Genomic DNA, 24,931 nt, shown 5'->3' with positions numbered 1-24,931 from the left:
GGAATTCTCCCTATGTGGATATCTGTCTTTGTATCTCCTCTTTGTTAAGGACACTAGCCATAGTAGATAAGGGCTCATCCTGATGATGTTCCTTTAGCTTGATTATCTCTGTAAAGACCTCATCTCCAATGGGATCACACTGAGGAATTAGGGGTTAGGACTTCACATATGAATTTTAGAGGGTACAATTTAAACCATAATACCATGTCATTGGAGATCTTCAAGAAGAGGCTGGATAGCCTATGATCAGAGATTCTGTTGCCTTTGGTCCTGAACTGTAGACAGTTGAGGACATGCTTGCACAATACTACTACTATTGGTCACATTGGTACTCCTGACATGCAATTCAGGATGCAATAAAAAGCTTGATTTCTTAACCCAAGGACTTAACTTGGTCTCATAAAATAGTGTAGGAAAAGGACAGAGCAACAGAACTGTTACCTTGTTGGTCCATTTTCCTGTCAAGGTCATAGGGGAAAAATACCTGGGTATGACCTCTTCCAGGTTGAGCTTTGTCTTTAAACACCTGCGTTCCCCTTCAGTACCTTTATGCTCCACAAATATGAAGCACCCAACACATCAGTGCCTGTGGGAAAATATTCTATCACTCCAGGACCACTACAGATTTTTTCTGTCTTCATCCATCTTATCCTATGTACAATTATGGAGACCAGAGACATCAAATAGTTACAGGTTCATTTCCATGTGAGGAATGGAAAGGTTAAGCTCTTATTCAGCAGTCATGTAATTAATTAATGGCAGTGTTGTGATTAGGTTTAAGTTTCTTGATAATCTATCAATTACAAGTCAATTTATTGAGCATCTCCTCTTTGTTTAGCACTTTGATAAGTGCTGAAGATTGAGACCTTGTATCCATCAAATTAAATCACAGACACTTTCAGAGTTGATTTACAAACCACATCAGTCCAGGCAAATTGGACTTTCTACTCACTCTTTACTAAGCCACGATCATAAAACTGCTCAGGAGATTTTTTGTTTGTTTTTTGTTTTCTTTTTCTTGGTACCATTAGATGCCAATCATCCAAGGTTTTCACTTCAAATGCCCACCATAGGCAACATTTTGAAATACTATTTCCCAGCTCCTCACTGGATTCCATACCTCAGATCTCCTTTCTACACATGAGCAAGTGCTGGTGACAGTTTCTGTCCTTCTCGCTTAGAGAAAATGGTATTGCAGTTCAATTGGTCTTTCTTTTCCAGGTTTATTAAGGTATAATTGACAAAAAAATCATATATACTCAAGGTGTACAATGCAATGTTTTGATATATGTATGCATTATGAAATGATTTGCACAATCAAGCTAATTAACATATATAGTACCTCACACAGTAATTTGTGTGTGTGCATAATGAGAATACATACTGAAGACCTACTCTCTTAGCAAATTTCAACATACAATACACTATAATATATACAAGATCATCATTATATATAAGATCTTTCTCATTTTATAAATCACAGATGTACCTTTTGACAACATCTTTTCACAGAAAGCAACAATTTAGATGTTTCCTGGGCACTGACACCAGTTCTACTTCTTAAACTTAATCTCAACCTAGAAAAGAGCATTTATTCTGTTTAAGACAAGATATCCAACTTATCCTGCCTATTAAGTGAATGCATTGGTCAGGTTTTCTGCATGACAAACAACCACACACAAAAACAATCCCAGAGGAAATCAACAAAGAGTCTTTTCTCCTTTCACATATCTGAGTTGAAAAGTAGTTGGCTGTTATTGTAGGCCGAGCTTGGCAGGGCTGGTCTCCAACCTGCAGATCAAGTTTAGATGTTCCTGACATGTCTCCCATACTCCATGGACCAGCACTCTGTGAGGCATGTTCTTCCTGTGACAAAAGCAGAAGCATAAGAGGGTGAGTCCAGTCCCACAAGTATATTTCAAACCTGTGTTCACATGATACCCATTAACCTCCCATTGGTCAAACAATGCATTTGGTCAAGACTAAAGTCAGGTCCTGGGGAAGAATCCTCCAACCACCACGTGGTCATGGCAAGAGTGTGCAGGTGTAACACTACCAAAAGGGAATGAAGAATTGAGACCTGGAACTTAATCTACCTTGTAAGTCAAGGGCCTGATTCTTCAGATGCTCGTGCCCTGTGAAGCTGTACCCCAGCGGCAGCACAGTTACATCTCTGATCACTGAGCTCTCCAGCCTTCTCTTTTCTTCCCTAAATTCCATGACACCACTTTTTCAAAAGCAGCTCCTCCCTGCTCATGCTGTTTTATTAAAAGCTTTCTGCCAGGCTGGGAAGTTGAGGAATCCCACCTGCACCTAATATACAATAATTCACTAATGCAACCCAGCACTGTTTGTTTTTTTCCTCAGTTGGTTGCCTGCCTGTTGCATTGTTGTTGGCTGAGTTCCAGAAGTCATAATAGGAAAGGAGAAAAAGAAACTATTTAGAAGATGATTATCCAAATATCCAAGCCATTCTCCAGGTAATGCATCCATATTGACTGAGACTAGCATTTGGAACCATAATGTAAGAGGAAAAGAAAAATGAAAAATTCCCATCAAAGTATTGGGTCCTACAAGTCTAGCTTTGCAGGCCCACCAAATGAAGCCATTTAGTTGCCCACACTTCTCCCAACTTTTTAGAGCCACTAACTAGGGTGGACTTGTCAGGGTTTCAACAATGTAATTGTTTAGCTATAAATTTCCCTGCTGGCTGGGGCCTGAGGTTTCCAACAATCACAGGCAAAAGCAAAAGTCAAAATAGATAGTGCAAGGAGGAAGAGAGAGAACCCAGCAGGAGATGTGCGGAGTGGGAGGGGCTGGGCCTGTGGAGAGGGAGGGAAGGCTGCCAGAGACCTAGGATGCTGAGCAGGAACAGGAGCCTAGCTGCCCTAGGCCAGGTTGCAGGTGAGGTTTCTGTTTCTAACAAGATGAAAAGCAGCTCAGGCTGCTGGCTCCCCCCTACCATTCAGCCTAGAATAACCACAGAAATTAAAAGGAAGATGGGTTCTAGAGGATTTACATGAAAACAGTGGTGAAGCCCTTGTAGACTAAATACATGGCAGAACCAAGCAGCAGGTAGTGGGGAGCCAGGGGCAGTGATGGAAGGCAGAGGGGCAATCAGGAGAGCTCTTAGTTCTGCTCTTGCCCATGTTGTTTTGGAGGATAATAATCCCACCCCACTGTGGGAAGGAAGCCAGCAGCACCCGCCAGGTGGTAGATGTGAGGTGGGTTAAACCACAGCAATGCCAACACCTGTGAGGAAAGAGCGTCAAGAAGAGTAAACTGGCTGACCGGCCTGGAGCATTCACTCTTCCACCCCCTGGTGTCTCCTCACCCAACCCTCAGGATGGACTTTGACTTTCGTTAACAGTAAAGAGTACATTATGAAGAATACATTGTACGTGGCTACTCAGTACTTACACAGCTCTGTACAAATGAAAGTTTCAACTAACAATAGGCTTACTGATGGAACGCGCTCTGTATCTTTCAATTTTCTCTTTTCTTTCTTGTATTTTCTCTTTTCTACTCTCTCTTTTTTAATGCTAACTCACTAAATTGATTTCATGACCCATTCATGAGTTTCCACAGAGTTTGAAAAACTCATTGTTTTTCTCAAAGAAGGATCCTGAATAAAGTTGTGGATGGATGGAAAGACAAAAAATCAGGGTGCTGAGGGGGATGGGATAAAAGAATCAGGGTGGTGGGCTTCAGTTGTGTGGGGTGTGCAGATCTAAGCCTGGGTGTTTACCCTGCCTCTCTTCTCAGAGTGGGGCTTGAGCCCCTCTGTTAATATCAACGCCCTACCACAGTTGCTGCCACCCCTGAAGGAACCTGAGTTCACAGGCCAAAGGCCTAGTGTCTGAATTGTTCAACCATCAGGAAGGAAAGACAAGATGAACAACTTGTATCACATGAAGCAGATTTAACATAAGAGACAGATCAAGATTTACAAATAGGTATAAGAAATAGCCTCGAAGAGAAAATGTCAGTAATATGAAGAAGAAACAGGAAATCAAGAAAGAAAAGAGTAATGGTTTTAGTTATGAACAATACAACAGTTGATATAAAGAAAAATAACAGGAAAGATATAGTCAAAGAATGAATTAGAGTGCAGTAATATGAGAATCTCTTCAGAAAGATGTAGGAAGAAACAAAGATAAAATATCGGAAAAAAAAAAAAAACAAGGAGACATGCCAACACCTGGATAAAAGAAGTCTAAGAAGGAATAGAGGAAACAATCATGGAGGAGATATTTGGAGAAGTAATGGCAATGTATTTCTCATCATTAGAGATTAAAAGAGCTAAGAAAGCTTCAAACAAGACAGATGAGGAAATCAATACTTTAACACATTAAAATGAAACTGAAGAACATCAATGATGAAGAAAAATTCTAGAAGCTTCCAGAGGGAAAGAACATATACATGACTTCAGACTTCTTGACAGCAGCTATGAGTACAAGAGAATAAAGTGCAAAAGCCACAGAAATATGGTGAGCACAGAAACAATGAAGAAAACAACTTTAACATAGAATTCTATATTCAACCAAATCATGATTTAAATTTGGGGGTTCATAGATACATTCCCAAGCAGGCAAAGCTTTAGCAGGTCTGCCATACAAAGAACTATTTAGAAAGCTCAGGTAAGAAGTAAATCCTGGAGATTGCTAGAAGAACTATGGAAAATAAGTAGATTCAAATAAGTTAGTAGAGTTTATTATCATCTGAAAAATCGAGACACCAAGGTGTAAAAAACAAAACAAAATAAAACAAAACAAAAAAATCACCAGAACAGAAGCTGTAAACAGAATCAACAAGAGTGTGGGGAAGGATATCAAGGAGACATGAGAATGGGGCACTAGGTTGCCTTGTTCAGGGAAAGATTAGGGATGGATGACATATAATGCATGATAGATGGATAGATGGATGAATGGGCAGATGGATGTGTGGATGGGTGGATAGATAGGTGGATGACTGATCTAACGTACTATAGCATAAATAAATATAAGCATAGTAGAAACAGTCTGCTAATCATTATTTTTACAAATATATGAACAATATGTGGTTTATGAGAGAAACAGAAAGCAGAGACAAAATGATGAAAAAAGAGTCAAGGTAATTATGAATCAAAGGATCTGATAAAATGGAATATAAAACAAATAAGAACATCAAGAATAATAAATAAGAACCTTATAGCCATCATTGGAATACATGAACCTCAAAATATAGATTCAATATGTATAAAATAAAAATAACAATAAATCTGGAAGAAATAGGAAATAAGTCAACACCCCCATCTGATCCCAGAAAGCACAAGTGATTCAGGCAATTTTGCATTTATAGCATCTAGTGGCTTCCCACTGCCCTGAGAATAAGGTCTAATATAGGGCTTTATACGTTGGGTCAATATTAGGCCCCAAATACTCTTGTCCCCTTTAACCTCCCCTCTCCATTTTTCAGCTTTCAGAAACTTTTGGGAACTTATTTTTGTTCTTCATATGTGCTATTTCTCTTTCCTCCAAACCTTAACAATTGTTCTTCTGCCTAGAACATCTTTCTCCACCTCCTTACATGAAGAACTACTACATAGCCAAAGCATCTTAGATTAGATGTTACTTCTTGCACAAAGCCATGAATGTATTTGTCCTTTCCAACACCCCTCTTACTTGTAAATTTCCTATTCGATCAGCTGTCTCCCCAACTAGAGTTGTTGTGTACATGAAACAGACTTGACTACATGCAATGCATTGCTTGGAGAGGTGAAATAACTGACCCAAGGCAATGTGAATAAGGACAAAGGCACTAAATGCTGAGTCTTCTGATACCTCTTATTTGTTTATTAATTTATTCACTTAAGAAACATAGAAGGAATGACAAAGATGTTCATTCCTGCATTTAAGGGCCTCCCAATCTGATGAGCAGAGAAGGAGGTGGGCAGAATTGTCCCAATCCGTGCAAAGATGGAGCTCAAGAGTGATGGCCAAGAAGAATTGTGCCTGAGCTGAGTCTTAATGGGCGAAGACAGGAGGAGAAGGGAATGGAGAGCACAAGACAGACTTAAGAATGACCACCATGATTTGGGAGTGTTACTATGTTTTAGGGAGTTGTACAGCAAAGACCAAGGGGCAGTCACAGGAAGAGTTGAGGCTGCAGCATTAGGCAGGGACCAGATCATCAAAGAGCCAGTGTACCATGGCATGGAGCCTGGACCACATCCAACAGCAAGAGAAGAGGCAGAGTTTTGAGCAGGAGAGTGACTCTTGTCCAGTTTATAATCCATTTATTGATGCAGAATCCAAGGGCTACTCAAAGTATAGGGGAAAGGAGAGGGAGATCATCTGGAAAAGGAAATCACAGCGAGAATGGATTGGGAATGAGAGCACTGAGTTTAAGGAATAGCTAGAAGAGCCCTTGACCTTCGGGAATTAACAGGAGTCAAGGAAGAAGGTAGGAACAATAGGACCAGTTGAGACAGACACCAAATGGAGGAGCCTAGACTGGACTCACGAGGCCAGTGCGTCTCCACACTTTCTACCCAAAGTAAGAGGGAAGGAAATCCAGAACTCTTGGGTGGTAGTGAAAAAAGGATTTCTGCAACCTCAGAACTTCCTTCAAATCTGTGTAATTCATATCTTCAGAATTCATGAGTTTTGTGATCTGCTTTATACAATTGGTCTGTTCTAACATAAATATACTGTTTAAAATTACTTTCTAGTGATTTCTAGTAAATATGCTAACTTTTCACACCTCAAGGAATCTTGCAGTCAACATCATTACCCTGTATTCCTGTATGATCACACGAATGGTATGAATCTACATCATGCACAACCATAGAAACAAAATGATGTACCCCATTTGTGTACAATGAATCAAAATGCAGTCTGTAAAAAATAAAAATAAATAAATAAATAATTTTCAAAAAATGTACTCCAGAAAGATGTTCTTTTGGCTTACCACGCTTCGTGAACTGCCATATAATGGGCATAGGAATGCACATTAGTAAAGAATCTGGTTTCTTTAGGCAAACTGTGGTGTGAAGGGAGATTTTAAGGAAGTTAAATAAGCGGGAGATGTGGTGGGTGGGAGAGTATGAAATGGGTATAAGAGGATTTGCAAATAATCATGATAAGATTATAGAGCAGAGGATGGCAACACATGGAGAAAAAAATACATAGATGTTTGAAGACTTGGCAGATGATTCAATGGAAGGGGCCAAAAGAAGAAGAAGGAAACAAAGATAATTCTGGCATTGAACTCTGGGGACCAGATGAGGGTTGAAGAGGAGAAAGTTGAGAAGAGGGGTGCTCCCCTCCCAAGGGATCAGGAGTAGCATGTTGGCGTCAGCCAGCTGTGCCCGTGCATGTGCATGATGCAGATGTGAAAATGTGTTTCAGATGACTGGATGCTGGTAGTGGATAAGGAATTCTTAGATACAAACACAAATGTGGAAGTGGGGGACATTCTCACAGAGGTCCTAGTTGACACCACAGAAACAGGCAGGAAGTCTGAGGGGGGCAGAGAAGAGGAAACTGAGAAGTTGGAAGCCTCAGCTTTGGAAGAAACACATAGATCATCAGTGGCAAGGTTGGGACACTCCACGCAATAAAGACAGAAAGGCGTATTAACCGTACGCACAGATGTAGTGCGGTCAGTACGAGTAGAAGAAAAATTCAAACTTGATGAAGAAAACAGGAGGGAAACTGATTGAAGCATCCAGGGGTAGATCCTGACCACAGCATGATTAGATCCCAATGTTTAAATGGCACCATCAGAAACCATCACTGCCCCCCATCTCCCTCAGCTTCTCTTTCCAGTGACTTCACCTGCAGACAGACTTTGTCATCATGATGGGCCCTGGAAGCTCTGGGCTTTTATCCTTTCATCTCATCAACCCCAGATGAAATAGAACTTCTCTGTTCAAAAGTTCCAAGGAAAAAAAAAAAAGTTCCAAGGAAGTTTCCAATAGAAGTTGTTCCAGGGCCTGGAGTTGCAGCTCAGTGGTAAAGCACTTGCCTGGCACGTGTGAGGCACTGGGTTTGATTCTCAGCACCAAATAAAAACAAATAAATAAAATAAAGGTTATTTTTTTTTTTAAAAAAAGAAGTTGTTCCAGATTCGGTTCTGATTGGAACAAGTTGGCTCACAGGCCTATCAACCAATTTCTCAGGCCAGGCCTGGGTCATACGCCCCAAGTCTCCCCACCAGACTTGCCTTAACCAAGCATTTAGGGGTTTCCCTACATGAAAGTTTAGACAGTTTTCAAGAGAAGAGGGAATGAGTGCTGGCGGAGAAGAAGAGAGAGAGGTCTAGGAAAAGAGGGTAACCTTCTAAGAAGGTGGAGTGGAGATAGGTTGTCCAAAGTTGTTAAACATCACACAAAAGCCGAAGTGGGGCTCATAGAGGTTCCACTGCCCTTGGCTGGAGAGGACCAGGGCAGCTCCTGCTCCCTGCTCTGTGTCTCCCTCCTGCACTGGAAAGTGAGACCCAGGACAGTCATGGCCCCTCTGGGCTTCCCTCCCTCCTCATACCAGCCTGGCATCCAGAGCCCTGGCTCTCAGCCCTCACCATCACACCCTTCCAGAGCCGTGCCTCTGGAAAGAGCCAATGCCTCTTTTGCTGGGGACCTCAGGCCCCTCAGCCAATAAAAAGTCCCTCTGGCTTCTGAAAGCACCCTGTAACATAGGAGCCAGGTCCTCCCTGGCTGGACTTCCCCACCACACACATCACACGATTCCTTCTTTCCCAGCAGGTAATTTTTCCAGTGAAAGAACCACTCCTCCCCTGTCCTTTGCCTCTGACCCAGCAACTGTTTGCTGAAACAGGACCAGTAACGTTCCTTGGCTGGACTTCAGAGTTCCAGTTCAGCCGGGGGTGCTAGGATGGGATTTAACCAAGGACCCCGAGGGGTTCATGTTATATGAATCATCTCCCCAGTGCACCAAGACATCAAACCAGACTTCACCCCTCACTCTTTCTTTTCTAGCCGCTTCAGCTCATTGGAGTTTAAAGCAACATCACTGGCAGCAGCTCAACTGGAACATCTTGGCGGCTTCCCTTTTCACAATAGCAAACACCATTTACCTTGGAGAGTGAGGTAGAGTCAGACAGACAGATGGACAGATGGACAGGGAAAGGGGAGTCTGGCAGAGAGACAGGATGAATATGGATTTCTTGCCCGTGCTCTGGGAGAGGAAGCCCAGCCCTCGCATCCAATGTTAAAATCCATCCTGGGATGGACGGACAGCAACTCCCCCTAGGAATCTGAGAGGGTTCTTTTGTGTGCTGTTTTGAAGCACGTCAGCATTCCTGGGCACTGTCAGCCTCCTCCAAACGACCTGCATGGGGGTGTGACAAGCTAGCTCACTGCCTTGGGCTGTGCAGAAGGAAAGACTGGGGATACCGTTCCAGAGGTTTCCTCTTGCTGTAAAAATCAAGGCAGAAATGCTTCATCCTCAGCTCCCCAAATACCCTTGAAGATCAAGGGGCAGATAAGCTAATCTATTATAAATTCTAATGTAGCACGGTTCCCTGACCAGAGCCTCTTCTCCTTCGGCGCCCCGAGCATTAGCCAATATTTCATCAAAACCAGCTCCCCGGCCCCCATCTGCTCCTCCTGCTCCGCCCGTGAGGCTTCCACACCGACACCTCTGTGCATGTGCTCTCCACATGCACACACACATGCACGGGCACACTCACACACGCATGCACACGTGCATGGGCGGGCACACATATACACACAGTCACAGTACTAGACCCCAGTCTTCCTTCCTGCCCTCTGGAAGGAAAAGGCCCAGTGTGGTTTGAAATGGTCATTTTTCACTCTCAGCATGTTTGATCCTATAAAAGGATACACATTCAAATGGAGACTCCCAGTACCTTCCATGAGATGTTTTTTTTTTTTTTTTCTGGGAATTTGTCTCTTTTCCTGATTTTACTTTTACTCCTTATTACACAGACCTAAATCTCCAGCATAATAAAGGCATATCCCAAGCCCAAGAGTGACTCAGTCACTTATAATGGGCTGGACCACTCTTTACTTGGCAATCAGGATGTCTACACACCTGTGTGGAGACTTCATGCAACCATGTCAGTACCTGCTCGGTCTTAATTCTCTTTTCTGTAAAATGGATTTAACAACCCTCTCCAGAATCAGCCTATTGGAATTTGTGGTTAATGTCTATCAAACCCTTCAGAAGATGAAGATGTGATTACCACCGTTCAGCCCTAGCACACTGAACTAAGGGGTGGCAGGGCTTCATACTGGTGCATACCTGAAATCCCAGCAGCTCAGGAGGCTGAGGCAGGAGGATGGTAAGTTCAAAACCTGCCTCAGCAACTTAGTGAGGCCCTAAGCAACTTAGCAAAAGCAACTCAGCAACCCTGTCTCAAAATAAAAAATTAAAAGGGCTGGGGATGTGGTTCAGTGGTTAAGTGCCCCTGGGTTCAATCCCTGGTGCCGAGAGAGAGAGAGAGAGAGAGAGAGAGAGAGAGAGAGAGAGAGAGAGAGAGAGAGAGTGCATTATAGAGAACAGCCCAGTGTTAGTGAAGAAGAAACTGGTCTCACCTTGAGCAGAATATATCATATGATCCCAGGTTTCTACTGTATATAATAATAATCCAAAAGGAAAATCTTACATGGTGTTTGCATGCCAGACACTGACTCTGCTCACTCGTCTGCTTCTCTTAACCTCCACTGAAGGTGCTATTATGAAGCCCACATTTACAGATGAGGAAACAGGATAGAAGAGTTAAATAACTTGCTGTAGTGGTGGAGCCAGAATGTGAACCCAGACTGGTTCCAGAGTCTGTGCCTTTGAACACTATAATATACTGCAGAGAGCAAGTGAGTCCACAGGGAGCATGAACGTATGTCTGCAGAGCTGGGAGGAAAACACTGCACCTTATCTCAGTTGCAGGTGCGGTTACAGATGACTTTTTCCTTTTTATCACAGGGTCTATGTTTTATCCAGATTTTCTAATGTTCACAATGAACCTGTATTGCTTTCATAACAATAATTTAAAAATATTCTCTTGAAAGAGCACCTCCTGTTTCTGTTTCTCCGACAGTCAAGCTTCCTCATCCACAGCAGCAGGCAGGTGAAGCAACACACACTGTCAGACCCAGCTCCTCACACGCGGCCCCCACACAAGGCAGAATGACCTAGAAGAGTTAGTCTGCAGTCAAAAGAAATCCTGTAATCAATAAAGCAAAAAGTAGCCTTGTGCATCTCAAACCCACCCAAGCTCCCATGACCATGGAGAGAGATATCAGGGAGAAAATGGGAAGAATGGAAAGAGATCTGAATTGAGTTGGGATTCCAGAGACAAAGTTTCTAGACTTATCTCTTCCTGTTTCTTTCTCATCTTGGGGCATCCAGACGATTTCTCCACCCTCTGAACCAGGTTCTTCTGAACCAGCTTCCTCACCTTGGCCTCTGAGAACCTGCAGGATTCTAAGGCAGTGCAAGAGATGCTGTTGATGTGTCAGGTGTGCTCTAGGCCCGTTGTGTGTCGCTTCATTTAATCGTCATGGAAAGCCCACCAAGGAAGTCAGCATTGCTATTCTCACTTCCCAGATGCTAAAAGTGAAGCTCTTAGACTCCATCTTGTCCAGTCCACAAAGCAGGTTAGCCAACAAGGTCAAGTGCAGACCCAGGCACTTCTGACCCCAGATTCTGAATTTCTTTTTGAGTGAATAATATTTCCAGGTTTCTAAAGCCAATATTTCAGAGACAAATACCTGCCAAATCCTCTCACTCAAGCTGTGTCAGAGTGGTGTCAGCAGGATGTTCCTGCTTTTGGTGGTTATTTTGCTTTGTTTTGTTACCACAGAGGGGATTGAACCCAGGGGCACTTTACCACTTAACTACCTGCCCAGACCTTCTGAATTTATTTATTTTTTTTTTAATTTTGAGACAGGGTCTCACAATGCAAGACTGGCCTTGAACTTGCAATCCTCCTGCCTCAGCCTATGTGTGCTGTTTTAAGTAAAGTGCTCTATAACTCTCGCTCTACTTTGGCCTGCCCCTCGCTTCTTCCTCTCTTATTATTCCGCTCAACAACGTCCTTCAGAGCCCCAGAGCTTTCCACAGTGAAAGAGGGCCAGCTCATCAGGAAGAGAGTTCAGTTCCCAGGCACCCACAGAGAGACTATCTCCCATTAGCCCCTAGGTGCTGGCCCACAGGCTTTTCCCAGAACGGACCTGAAGTGGATGGGAGGGAGGGAGCAAGACTGCACCCAGTCAGTAGCTCTTTGGGCAGGCAGCAATAATGGAGAATGTGATAAGCTGTCACTAGAAGCCAGCTCAGTTCTCCAAGACTTAATGGTAGAATAACACAATAGGGTCAGACTAAAAAGGTTCCCTTATGAAAATTTTATCAGCAACTTTGGTAAATGGCTATGGGAAAGGTGCTTTGCTCCCAGGCAGACCTGGGACCCGATTTTACAAGGTACAGGCGGCCTGCATTGCATCACCCCCACAAGATATTAAGGGCACTCAAATTGAATTAACACCAAATCAAGCCGGTGCACTTAACAATACAAATGCACTTAAGGGATGCCTCAGGATGATTTGTGACTAAAGAAAGCAAAGAAGAAAACGGACTGCAAGCCACAAGGGTGGTGTTGTGTGTCATATACAGGAAAGGCCATAAGTAGAACTTAGAATACCGGAAAACCATGAACTTCGGGGGCTCTCAAATACCTTAGACCCAGCCGTAAAGTAGAAGGCCGCTTTTGTGGTATGCAGAAACAATTGATAAATAAATTACAGCCAATTTTCTTAGTGGCATGGTCTCCATTACCTCTGACAGCGGCGTAACTACTCTACTGAGATGATAAGAGGCAAATAATGGTGTATCGGGTAGCACCCCAGGAAATTCTTTGCCAGTGGCTGGGTCTCTTCATGACAGTGATGACACAGAGGTCCTCAGTGAGAGTCAAGTGATGAGAAGTGACAGGCAGACCTTGACAGGCCCTACAAAGGCTCAGAGGAAAATGTCCCTGGCAGATGGGACCTTAGAGTCAGGTCCCGCCCTTTGGTTTCTTTCCTTCGTCCGTCAACATTTGTCTGCACACATTTTCTCCTCGTGTGTCTCACTCCTTGGATCTCTGTCTCCCTCAGGCTCTCCCCACATCTCTAGTCTGGCCCCTCACCTTCTCTCTCTCACACGCCCTGCCTACTGAGCTGGAAGACAATTCGTCCATCTTCATAGATGAATGGCTCTTCTGAGACAATCTTGGAAACTTGGAGACATTCTGGAGTTGGGAGAATTCAGGGGGAAGAAATGGCCTCACTGGGGATTCCTTTCCATCAAGTGAAATACACACAAAAGCATGCTTTTGTTATCCTTTCAGGAAACGAGCTGCCTCCACGCAGGGTCTCACTCTGAAAACGGGCTCCATTAGGTTGAAGGTGGCCTAATTTTGTCAGAGTTAAAGCAATTGCTCGTCGAGTCATGAGGTGGCTGGGAAACTGGGGCAGGCAGGTTCAGTTGTTCACTGCAGATAAAGAAGTTCTCAAATAGGACCGTTTCTGGCCCTGTTGTGTCTCAGGAAGGACTTGCTCGCTTCAGGAGGCAGGTATTATCATAAAGGGAAGGGAGGATCAGAAAGCCTCTACACTTAGATTGAACCATCTTGGACCTTCTCTGCTAGAAGTTAGCTGTCTGACTTCAGGTGAGTGACTTGTCTGCCTTGAGATGCACTTTTTCCTTTGGTAAAATTGAGACATTTGCATCTCTTTTAACATCCCCAAGGGATTGTAGGAGGATGTAGCAAAGTAATTATGGAAAAAGTCCTTGGAAACTAGAAACCATTCACAAACATAAGACATTATCAGGAGGAAAAATGTATCCAAAATTCACCTGCAGATCCACTTCTTATAGAAACAGTCTTAAGTGCCAGGGAGGAGTATTCAAACTATTCCTGATTTTCCTTAACAGCAGCCTCCTCTCAGACAATGGAAAGAAGAGCAAATAAATGCAAATGAAATCCATTTAAACCCCAACTTCAGCCTGTACCGATTAGTTTTTAGCTTCTCCTATACTGAACATGTAAAGGAAAACAATGAATTATATAATTCCTGGCATTCCCAAGCTCACTCTGACATGACTTGTCCCTTGTCAGTTGGAGTCTGAGAATCGCCACTGGTGCTCATCCTTAGCAAGGTTATATCCTGCCCGCCAGTCAGGTGGCACCATTCCAGGACACCAACTAGAGTACTTCACCCAAGTCCAGGCATCAGGAGTCCCTGCCCATGTTCTGTCTTGCTCGCTCAGAATCTTCCCTTGTATGCTTAGGGATCACAACTTAGATGACTTCTGTTCCTACTGTTGCTGGTCCCCTTGCCTCAAACAGCCTTCTCTGTAGTTCATAAGTCATTATTTATCAATGATTTATCTAGGCAACAAATATTTACTGACTGTCAAGCCTATGCCCAAGAGAGGTATCAGGAATACAGGGGTGAGTCAGACAACATTCTTAACTCCAAGGAGACTACTTTCTGCATCATTGTCTCCTTCATGGCCCTATCTTTGATTTCTGTGCCTAGTTCTAAAATGTGGGAAGCTAAGCTGAACATACCTCTCTAGTGAAGAAAGTACCTCCACAAATTAGAAAGAAAGCAAAATGTGTATTACCTGGAACTTGGTCCTTCAAGGGCCACCAGGCAGAATTAACTCCTCCCTCATGGTGGTTCCCTTGTACATGCTTGTGTTACATGATGTGCTCTCTCACCCCAGCACTCTGGACTCTGTAGGCGTGGGCACCTGCTCATCTTTCTCATGTCTGCCTCCTGAGCACTTATCACAGGTGCTGGGGCTTCACTGATGCTCACTAAGCCCCTGGGAAATGAATGCGTGAGTGCTTGACTGAATGAATGAACACATGGATGGATTTGATGTCTCCGTACCTTCTCTGTCCAGGACCACCTCTCCTTTCTTATTTCTTTCTTCTCATCCCCATCCCTAGCCTATCATCCACAGAGGCAGGGGAGCCTAGGGGTGATCCACACAGGTTCTCTCTGGAATGTGTTGGGTTGGCCCCTACTGTTTTTCAAGCACAGATTATTAAATACTCTGGAATTTTTTTGAACTGGTTTTAAAGTTGGTAACTTCAGTATTCACACAGTGGAAATCAGTGAGTTCTTCAAATCAGGGATTTGGGGATTTGTTTTTGCTTTTGCCCACACACCACTGCTTTGAGTTAGCCAGTCATGAACATGTAGCTCAGCCCTACCACTCATTAATTGTGTGAGTTTGGACAAGTTGTTTGATACTCTAAGACTCAGTTTCCCCATCTATAAAATGGAGCTAAAAATTATGGCTTCTCAGGTTTACTAAGAGGATTGTATGACCTAATATAAAATGTTCGAAAAGGGCTCAGCATAGTTCTTTTCATACAGTAAGAATTTAATAAAAACAATTATTGTGATTACTAGTGGTAAGAGTGTTATCATTTTCCAGCTTTTCGATGAATGCATTCTTTCATCCAGCTAGTTATGTTTTTTTTCTTTTTCCACAAAGAATTTGTGACAACTTGAACAAACAAAAGCCATATAATGGAAAATGTAAATTTAAAAATCAGGAAGACAAAGTTATAATACAAAATCAAAATCACTATGCTATTATAATTGCATGGGATCTAATAGATCAAGACCCACTGGAGTGTCAAGATGCTGCCAACAGAATTGCATAGGGCTAGAAGGGACCTCAGAGATGGTCTAGCTCAGCCCTCATCCTATAGAAGGAGGCAGAGGCAGGCAGGTGGAAACATTTCTCAAGCATGATGGCTGGTACTTTGGCGTTTGGCATCCTTGTGGCTTTCCCTTCTACAGGACCATTACTGAGACCGGGGAAATGAAAGGACTTGCCTAGAGTCACCCCACTGGTAATAGTAGAACTAAAATTGAGACCAGAGTCCCATCTCCTAGTCCACTCTGCTCCTCTGTTGGGGTACTCTGTGGTCTCAACCCCAGGAAGATCCATTTTGTGATAATAAAAACGTATTTCAAGATTTAACAGAATCACACTCAAATGGAAAAACTGCAGGCGTTGTGATAGAGGGGACTTCCCGGGGAATTTCCTAGGTCTAACTGTGACACATGAAAGAATGACAAGCATAAGCCCAGTGGTGAGAACAGCTGCTTTGGCAAAACACACACACACACACACACACACACACACACACACACACACACATCTTCATTTTGTGTTGGCTTTTTGAAAAGAGATCTCTGCTATTTATTCACATTCATTCGTGGTCCAGTCTAAAGTTCAGATCTTTTCAGCTGTTCTTACATCTAAAAAAATTTTTCTGAACCTCTACCCACATCTTGGACTTCTTCACAAAACTTTCTGTTGAAGTGATCAATAGGCACAGAAATCAAACTTCTTCATCTGAGAAATAGTACAAAGGAAAGTGGTTAAAAAGCAATCAATGGGACCTACACAGAAGGGCAAGGAAGAGGCTATAATAACACAGAGACTGAATGAATCCACCATTTACAGAGATTTGACAGCAAGGTCTCATTTATTAGGAAGCAAGCAGGCGGGGTCCAGCCTGGGGGGTCTGTTTTATGGGGATCATGTTATTGCTCTCAGAGCTGTAGCTGACCTCACACCAAATAAACACGTCAGCCAATTCCAAAGTCACCATTCCCCGAGACCCTCCTGGCCATCGCTCCACTTTTCCTCACCTCCACTGAGCACTACTCTCAGAGTCCCAGCATCTGTGCTAACAATGCTTTCCCTGTCTCTCTCGCCAAATCATTTGTCACAATCATCTGTCAAGATCTCATGAACTAGACCCACAACTTAGTGGCAGGACCAGCCACTAAGCTTCAGAGAAACATTACTGAAAAGGAGGAAAACTACATACAATTAAATACGTATATCTAATACACACATACTCACACAAACAGGCATGCACACATGTATGTGTATTTATATGTACATCTCCCTCAAAATTAGGGAAGGAGTTTGGGCACTGTTGTTGCTGTTTGTTTATTTGTTGTTTTGGTTCTGGGGATTGAACTCAGGGGAACTATACCACTGTTTTAGTCAGCTTTTTTCATCACTGTGATCAAAAGACTTGACAACAATGTAGAGAAGGAAAAGTTTATTTGGGGTGTACAGTTTTAGAGGTCTCTTAGAGTTTCAGAGGTCTCTGTCCATAGATAACCAACTCCATTGCTCTGGGCTCCAGGTGAGGCAGAGCATAACGGAAGGGTGTGGAGGAGGAAAGCAGCTCAGGACATCAAAAGCAGAGAAAGACCTTTGCTCACCAGCAAGAAAATATAAATCCCAAAGGTATGCCCCAGTGACCTACCTCCTCCAGCCACAACCTACCTGCCTACAATTACCAACCAATTAATTCATCAGAGGATAATCCAGTGATTAGGTTCAAGTTCTCATAATTTAATCTTTTTTAAAACATTTTTTAGATGTTGATGGACCTTTATTTTATTCATTTATTTATATCTGGAGCTAAGAATTGAACCCATTGCCTCACACATGCTAGGTGAGCACTCCACTACTGAGCCACACCCCAGCCACTCATAATTTAATCTCTTTTCCTCTGAACTTTCTTGCATTGTCTCACATATGAGCTTTTGGGAGACACCATATACACACACCATAACACCACTGAGTTACATGCCCAGTCCTTTCATTTTTTCATTTTGATAGAGGGACTTGCTAAGTTACTGAGGCTGGCCTTGAACTTGCGATCCTCCTGCCTCTGTCTCCCAAGTTGCTGGGATTACAGGTGCAACACCGGGCCCAGATGGACACATTTTTTTAAAAAATATTTCTTTGTCACTTTTTTCTCTTTGAATAAAAAAAATACCTTTATTATTTGTTTTTCACACAGCGGAATTAGCTGTTACAAACAATCCCAGTTTCCTCCACCAGAAGCATAATTCTGACCTCTATCACTGTGCCACCTGTTTGAGTAAGCTTGGGTGATGCTGACTCACTTTTAAGTCTTTAAATGAGACAGACATGACAAAAAAAGAATCTTCTACCCAAAATCTTCCTCTCTTGACTCTGGTTGCTGATGTTCATTTAGGGAAATCTGTAGTTGGATGTGGTTCCTAGGGAAGATTCACGTGGATTCCAGCTCCACTATTCCCTCCCTTATGTGACCTAAGGCAAGTCATGTTGACCTTAGTCCTTTAAGTGTAAAACAGGAATAGTAAACACCTGTCTTATGCACTTTACCTCTGCACTACAAACATGCTTTGGAAACAATAAAGTGGGAGAAAAATGGCAGCTGTTATTGTTGTGATCAAGGTAAAAAATAGGAGAAGTATATATTTCATCTGGCAAAAATCTGGAATGCTTAGTTCTGAAAGCATTTCTTTTGGAGTCAGCAGTGAGAACACTGTGAAGAGAGAAACAAACTGACCTGCCTCCATGTTTGTGGTAGAAGGCACCATCTTGGGATGGAGGACAGTGATGCATTGTGGGAAAACCCACAGTTTGACCATTGGAGAACAGAATTGAAAGCAAACGCCTCAGAAAGTACTGCCTGTACCCCCTGAACACAAAGAACTCAAACAGAGGCTCACACTGGGATTGTTTTCCCAAGGTCAATCCTGCCTTAGAACTTTGCTGAGGAATTTACTTTCCTTGTTACTTCAGGGAAATAAGAAGCTCAGTTGAGACAATTATAACTCTATTCTGGAGGCGAAACAACAGCTCCAGTTTGGCCTATGTTTTATTCCCACTTCTCCTTCAGGCTTTACCTGAAGCATCCCAAGGGAAACACAGCTGGGAATTGGTATCTTTGCAGGTCTATTACAAGGTCTTTCTGTGTTCTGTGTCTCAAGTTTCTGAATCTGTAACTTGTGAAATACAACTTGCAAAGTGCTTCTTTAGGCACAAGTACCACTGAAATTCATTACTTCCAGAACCAGGGGGAGGAGCCCCCACACTTCTGGACACATCTGGACGGGACTAGGGTGACTTGGACAGGCCAGCAAGGAACCTCGACACGCCAGGCAGTCACTGCAGGGCAACAGGCAAGGGGCTGAAAGATAAAGGGAGGCAAGAGGCAGATACGAGTTCTCATGGTGGATGGTGAGGGGAGAGTGGAAGGATGTGGTCACGGGGAGAGAGGAGAGAAAGATGAATGGGGCCTGAGTCAGTCATCAGGCTAAAGCAAACAGGAAGGTTTTAAAGTGAGATTTGAGGAGAGGAAGTGGTATTGAGCAAGGGAAGGAGTGAGTTCCAGAGATCTGTCTTGAAAAAGAGCTGCTCCTCACTTTTTTGGATGGTCCTGCTCATGTGAATATTTCTTGGCAATACTGACAGACGGGTGAACCAATTTATTATTATTTTTTTTTATCACAACTGATTCCAACCTTTCCATAGAACTTGAACCAAAAAAGATTCAGAGTTTAGGTTTGAAAACATTCAGGGGATTCAGTGGTGCGAAATGTGCTGCTGCCTGCTACTCCCAGCTCACACTCACGGCCACCTGGTGAAGGCCACCCAGCCCTGCTCAACATCAAGCAGTGTTCTGTGGCCGCCTCCCTAGTGTTGCGTCCACTGAGCCCAGTGGAGCAGGGAACATCAGCAGCAGGGAGCTCAGCCCCTTTAAGTCTTCTAAATTGCCAGATGTGGAATTAGGGTTGGCCATCTCCCCACCCGACAAGAGGGGAGGATGGCGGTGGAGCTGTGGGGCCAGGGGCCCAGAGTGAGCTCACATGAAAAGACAAGGGGTTTTTGCTTGGCATTTCCAGGGAAAGCGTAAAGACAGATCCAACCACATCAAGGGCAATCTTTGATAGATGCACAGTACCTCGCCTTCTGAGGACTAAAGACTGTTCTAGAAGCCAAGAAAAAAAGAAGCAGCAGCCTAGCAAAAGCAAACTGCATTTAAAGGACTTAGCCAAAACCAGCAAATCTTAAATCATTCCAATTCCTTGGGGACATCCCCTTCCCATGACGGTCTGTCAGAAATTGCTCTTGCCACATTGCAAAGGATGATTAAAATCCTCAAGGCATCAAGAACTAAGAGGTTTTGCTGTGTTCCTTGTTTTGTGACTGTGGGAATTGAATCTTCACCATGCTAATTTTTCTCCTCTATAAAATGGGCACAGTAAATTTTGTTCCTTCCTCAAAATGCTTCGAACCATTTGAATAAAGCTCAAGTCGCATGTGTACAACAAGAGCACTCAGAATAGCAGAATTTGTTACAGAACAACAACTAATAACATCGAGGTTATTGTCTATTTCTTTATAGTTTAAAATTGAACTCAGGCATGAACAAGCCTGATACCAGATCACTTTTTATTGCATCAGACTATAAGCTATTTAAATAAAAACTCCAGTATTCTCTTGGACTGTGTCCATATTCTCTATTATAAAGTCCAAACTCACTCCCACATAACAAAGCCTGATACAGTGAACACACTTTAAATGCTTATATTATTTAAAGGTGATTCACATTCCTCTATATTGTTTTTTGCAATTTAAAACTCCACTGTCAAATATGATAGTCACTAGCATGATGTAGGTACTCAAATGAAAATTTATATAAACAATGATGGAGTACAACTAAAATCTCAGTGATATTAGTACATAACATTTTAAGTGCTCAATAGCCACATGTGGCTAGTGGCTGTAGATTAAATAGTACAAATATGGATTATTACCAATATACACTATCATTCCAGATATAGACTATTGTAGAGAGTTTCCTTGCACAGCTCTAAAACAATATATACTCATTACAAATATTTAGAAAATACATAAGTTTAGGAAAAGGAAATTGCTTATTTTTCCACCACCCAATGAAAACCACTATTACTATTTGGCAGATTCTTCACCAGGTTTGTTGTTTTCCGATCTTATTTTGTTTAGATGACACAATTGTGATCTATTGAATATGCAGTGTTACAGTCTTCCTTTTTAACTTGAAAAACTAAACATTCTTGCATGTTATTACCTACTTTTTAGAAACATCAATTTTGATGGATGCAAAATATTTCATTATCACATTGTTAAGCACATAAAGAGGAGATACTTGAAATTTTTACAAAAGAAAATAAAGGTAAAACTTCTGTATGATTGCATTGGCTGGCTTAGGAAAGAGGCAAAGAAGTTGCCACATTCCAGTGTAGCTCCTAGTCAAATGTATTTGGTGACTAGAAACATACAAAAGCAGGATCCTCAGATTAATATCCCGGAAGGACCCACTTGAGGCAGTGGCGGCTCCCTCCCCTTCCTGAGCTCCTGAACTTGGTGCTACACGTGTGTCATCACGCACCATAACACCCGTCTCCCGCCACTTTAGGGTTGTGCTCAGCAGTTGTTAAGTAGGGACAGCATGCTGCAAAACGAGGATCATCATCATGAAATTACACATTCCATTTGCCAGAAGCCTAAAGCAGGGGGATCATTTCTCGCAGAGCCTTCTTTCTGCAGCACAGAAAGGAGCCTCCCAGGGCTGATGGAGTAGCTGATGGGGCACTTTGCTTGAAAGGGCCCCATACCAAGCTGGCACACTCTCAGCAGAAAGCTTCCAGAGCTGGTTCTCCTTGTGTGGCACTGGCTGCTCCTTCTGTCTCCTTTGCTGCACTTCCTCCCTTCATTCTGGGTGTTGAGACCCTCTCCGCCTTCACACTGGCTCTGTGCACATTCTCTCCATCTCAGCCAGCCCCATGACTTTTACCATCATGAGAACCCCCAAATTCCCCTGAGCTCTTTCTGAACTGCATATTCATATACCTGCCTGAACATCTCCTCTAGCTGTCTCACAAGTAAAAGGTAATTTAAATTTGTTCTCCCATTAAAAAAAAAAAAACAGTAAAAAAAACTTCACCCCTCTTAGATTCCCCATGTCTGTAAACAACACTGCCATTTTTCTAAATGCTCAAGTTAAAAACCTGGAATCCTTCTTGCCCTTCTCTTTTTCTAATTCCTCATTTATCATTAAACCACATAAATTGTACCTGCCCCTCCTCCATCACCCCAGCAAAGCACCTGTCCTCTCTTGCCAGGACCACTGTAGTAGACTCTAAACTGGTCTCAGCTTCCATTCTTGCCCATTGCCCCCCAGACCACTCCCGGTTCACTATATTCTCCCACATGGAAAACACTCAGACAGCGCCGCCAGGAAGCTAGGAGATGGGAACAAATGCACAATGCATCCAGAAGGTGCTGGGTGCTGCTTGGGGGTCTGTAGGTCTGGGCTCTGGTCCAGTTTCAAGTTGGTGGGTGGCTTTGGATGATTCCTCTGAGCTCTCGGGTTTTGGATTCCTCGTCTCTCTGGAGTGGAGCCGCCTATTGACCTTTCAGACGCCTTCCAGCTCTAACATTCTACAATCTTAGGAACTTACACCCAACGGGAAGGATTTGTTCAGGTACCACTCTGAAAAGAATTATTCTTAAGAATAATTCTTAAGGCTTTGCATAAGTTATCATTCCAGAAACAATGTGTGCATAGGATATTCTGGTCAGGAGAGTTACATTAGGAAAGAGTGGAAGTCTGTCTGTCAGCAATGGGCTTAAACGTGACTGAGTGGCAGGCTAGTGATGGCAGAAGGGAATCTGGAAAGGCTCATAGCCTGTTTGAAAAGAAGGGTTTTCAAGGGACATGCTGGCTCACACTGGATTTTAATGAATTCGCAAAGTGTAATGAGGGTGGTGAGTGGGAGAAGCAGAGGAAGAGGGTTTGTGGCATGAACCGAGTAAAGAAAGAGACAGTGATAAAAACAGCAGAGTCAGTGCAGGGGCCGCTGAAGGTATCAGATAGAGGGGAGCATTGACAATAGACCCAGCCCTGGGCAGGGTCCAGAGTTCACTCTTAAGGATTTTGAGCACCAGAAAGTAGGTTCAAGCAGCAAATTTCATTGCAAAAACTGAAAAGCTCTAATATATGTGATGCAGGTCGGTAAGTAAACTTGTTGTTTCCTCATTTCTCTCGTATAGAAAAGTTAAGGATTTTGTGAGAATAAAATGAGACAGCACATATGCAGCCTAGTTGACTGTGCTGTCACTCATTCAGTGTCAGCAAACCATCCTGATGAGCAGAAGCCTCCTGGCAGCAAGCAGACAGAAGGCCTGCTGTCACTTGCTGGAGAAGCAGCCCTCCTCGGAGCCTCTCCTCCTCCTGTTGGGTGGCCTTTGGAAGCCCTTGTGCACTGAGACACAGTTCAGAGGGATGGAGGAGCTCCCACAGAAGCTCAGGGCTTCCCGCCACCCCAATATTGAGGGGGCTTGCCCCAGTCTATTTGTGCTGTTATAACAAAATACTACAGACCAAGCAATTTACAAAGACAAGGAACTTAGTTTTTCACAGTTGCAGAGACTGAGAAGTCTAAGATCAAGACCTTGCAGGTTTGGTTGTCTGGGGAAAGCTGCTCTCTGCTTTCAAGATGGCCCTTTGTTGTGCTGTTCTCACATGGCAGAAGGCAGAAGGGCAAGGGAACTGGGTTTAAATGTGGCGGTTCCCAAAGCTGGTCATACCAGGGAGGTGTTCCCACTCTAGGCCCCAGGGGTCAAGTAGACCCTTGAAAGGCAGCTTTCTATAGAAGAGGGAACCAAAGAAAATGACTCTAAGTCTTTGGGAATGGAGGATGAAGACAGATGACAGGGAGAGAAGGTACGGCAGCGTAGGATAGGCTACAAAACCCAGGCCTGGGAGGAAGTACATTATTCAAATCTGTTTGCTGGTAAAGAAACTAAGGTCAGAGGGCTAAGCAAGGTAGACCATCAGAGACGCAGACGAGACCAGAATCATCACTTCTGTGTCTCAGCCTACAGCTGTGGTCTAAATACCTCCTTGAAATCATTGCTGATTCTATCTGTCAGCAGCACTCACCATGTGCCCAGCACTGTTCTAACCACTCATTTAAATCCTCACGACAGTTCCACAAGGGGGGCACTATTATTATTATCCCTACTTTACAGATGAGGAAACTGAGCCACAGAGAGGTAGTTGTTTGCTTAAACTCACACTGGCTAGAAAATGGCAGAACTGGAATTCAAATCCTGAGAATTCTGCCCCCAAACCTATGGTCTAAACCTCTAAGGAATAAATATCAGAGTAAGACCCTTGAAAAAAATTAAGGGGGACTGTCATTGATACTGAGAGAGCTAACTTGATTGCTGTGATGTGGCATTCACTGTTCCCACCTCAACCAGGCCTCCAGCTCACTTATATTTTTTTCCAGTACTTGAGATCAAACCCAGGGCCTTCTGTATGCTAGGCAAACACTCTACCACTGTGCTACATCCCCGTCCTTCCTTTAAATTTTATTTTGAGACAAGGTCTTGCTAAGTTGCTGATGCTGGCCTTGAACTTGGGATCCTCCTGCCTCAGCCTCCTAAGTAGCTGAGATTACAGGCATGTGCCACCACAGCCCACAGATTCCAGCTTACTCTTCAAGGTGGACCCCCCCAAGGGGACCCGCCACCCTCCCTCCCACAATCACAGCTGCTCTCCTCTCTGAGAGAGGCCCACCAGCCTCATCGTCCCTACCCAGTCCCACTGCCAAGCTGTATATAATAAAGGCTCTCACATTTCCCACCGATTCAGTCCTCAGGCAGCACAAGCTGGGAACATTCTAGATGCCATAACTGTGCTCCCGAGGAGGTTCTCGGACAGAGTGATACATTCTTGGACAAGAGGCAATCTGAGCTCAGCAGTCAATTTCAAAACTGGGTAAGTCAATAGGTGCTTTGAGCGACCTCAAGAGCTCATGGTCAGGCACAGCAGACTCAAAACTGCTCCTCCTCAAACTCCCTCCACCTCTCCTTTTCCACTGGGGCCCCCACCTTGAAACAGGCTTGCCAATGCTGGCAATGTGCTAATCCTTCCTGTGTCCCTAGTCCGTACCTAGCCCAGAGCCAGCAAGTCTGTCACAGTCAAGGGAATGGGGTACAATACTGAGAGGACCTGTGGCGGATGGAGCTTTCCATAT

General features: G+C 43.5%; 1 protein-coding gene across 3 annotated transcripts in view; it reads right to left on the bottom strand.

Moving 5' to 3' along the window:
* Positions 1 to 1,515: 1,515 nt before the first annotated feature.
* The window catches only part of CCDC171 (coiled-coil domain containing 171), a 455,940-nt gene continuing 432,524 nt past the window's right edge, over positions 1,516 to 24,931 (bottom strand). For 2 of the 3 annotated variants that reach the window (XM_079112671.1, XM_079112672.1), the window contains one exon: positions 1,516 to 1,866. In XM_079112671.1, coding sequence (XP_078968797.1) covers positions 1,573 to 1,866 — 294 coding nt within the window. In that variant the 3' untranslated portion in view covers positions 1,516 to 1,572. The remainder of the gene's footprint in view (positions 1,867 to 24,931) is intronic. The other variant, XM_079112673.1, reaches the window with a different exon arrangement.

Source organism: Sciurus vulgaris (genome assembly GCF_902686455.1).
Source record: "Sciurus vulgaris genome assembly, chromosome: 15".
In the NCBI taxonomy this organism is placed as follows: Eukaryota; Metazoa; Chordata; class Mammalia; order Rodentia; family Sciuridae; genus Sciurus; species Sciurus vulgaris.
Note: the sequence above shows the minus strand (reverse complement) of the source record. Positions and strands in the feature narration are given on the sequence as shown.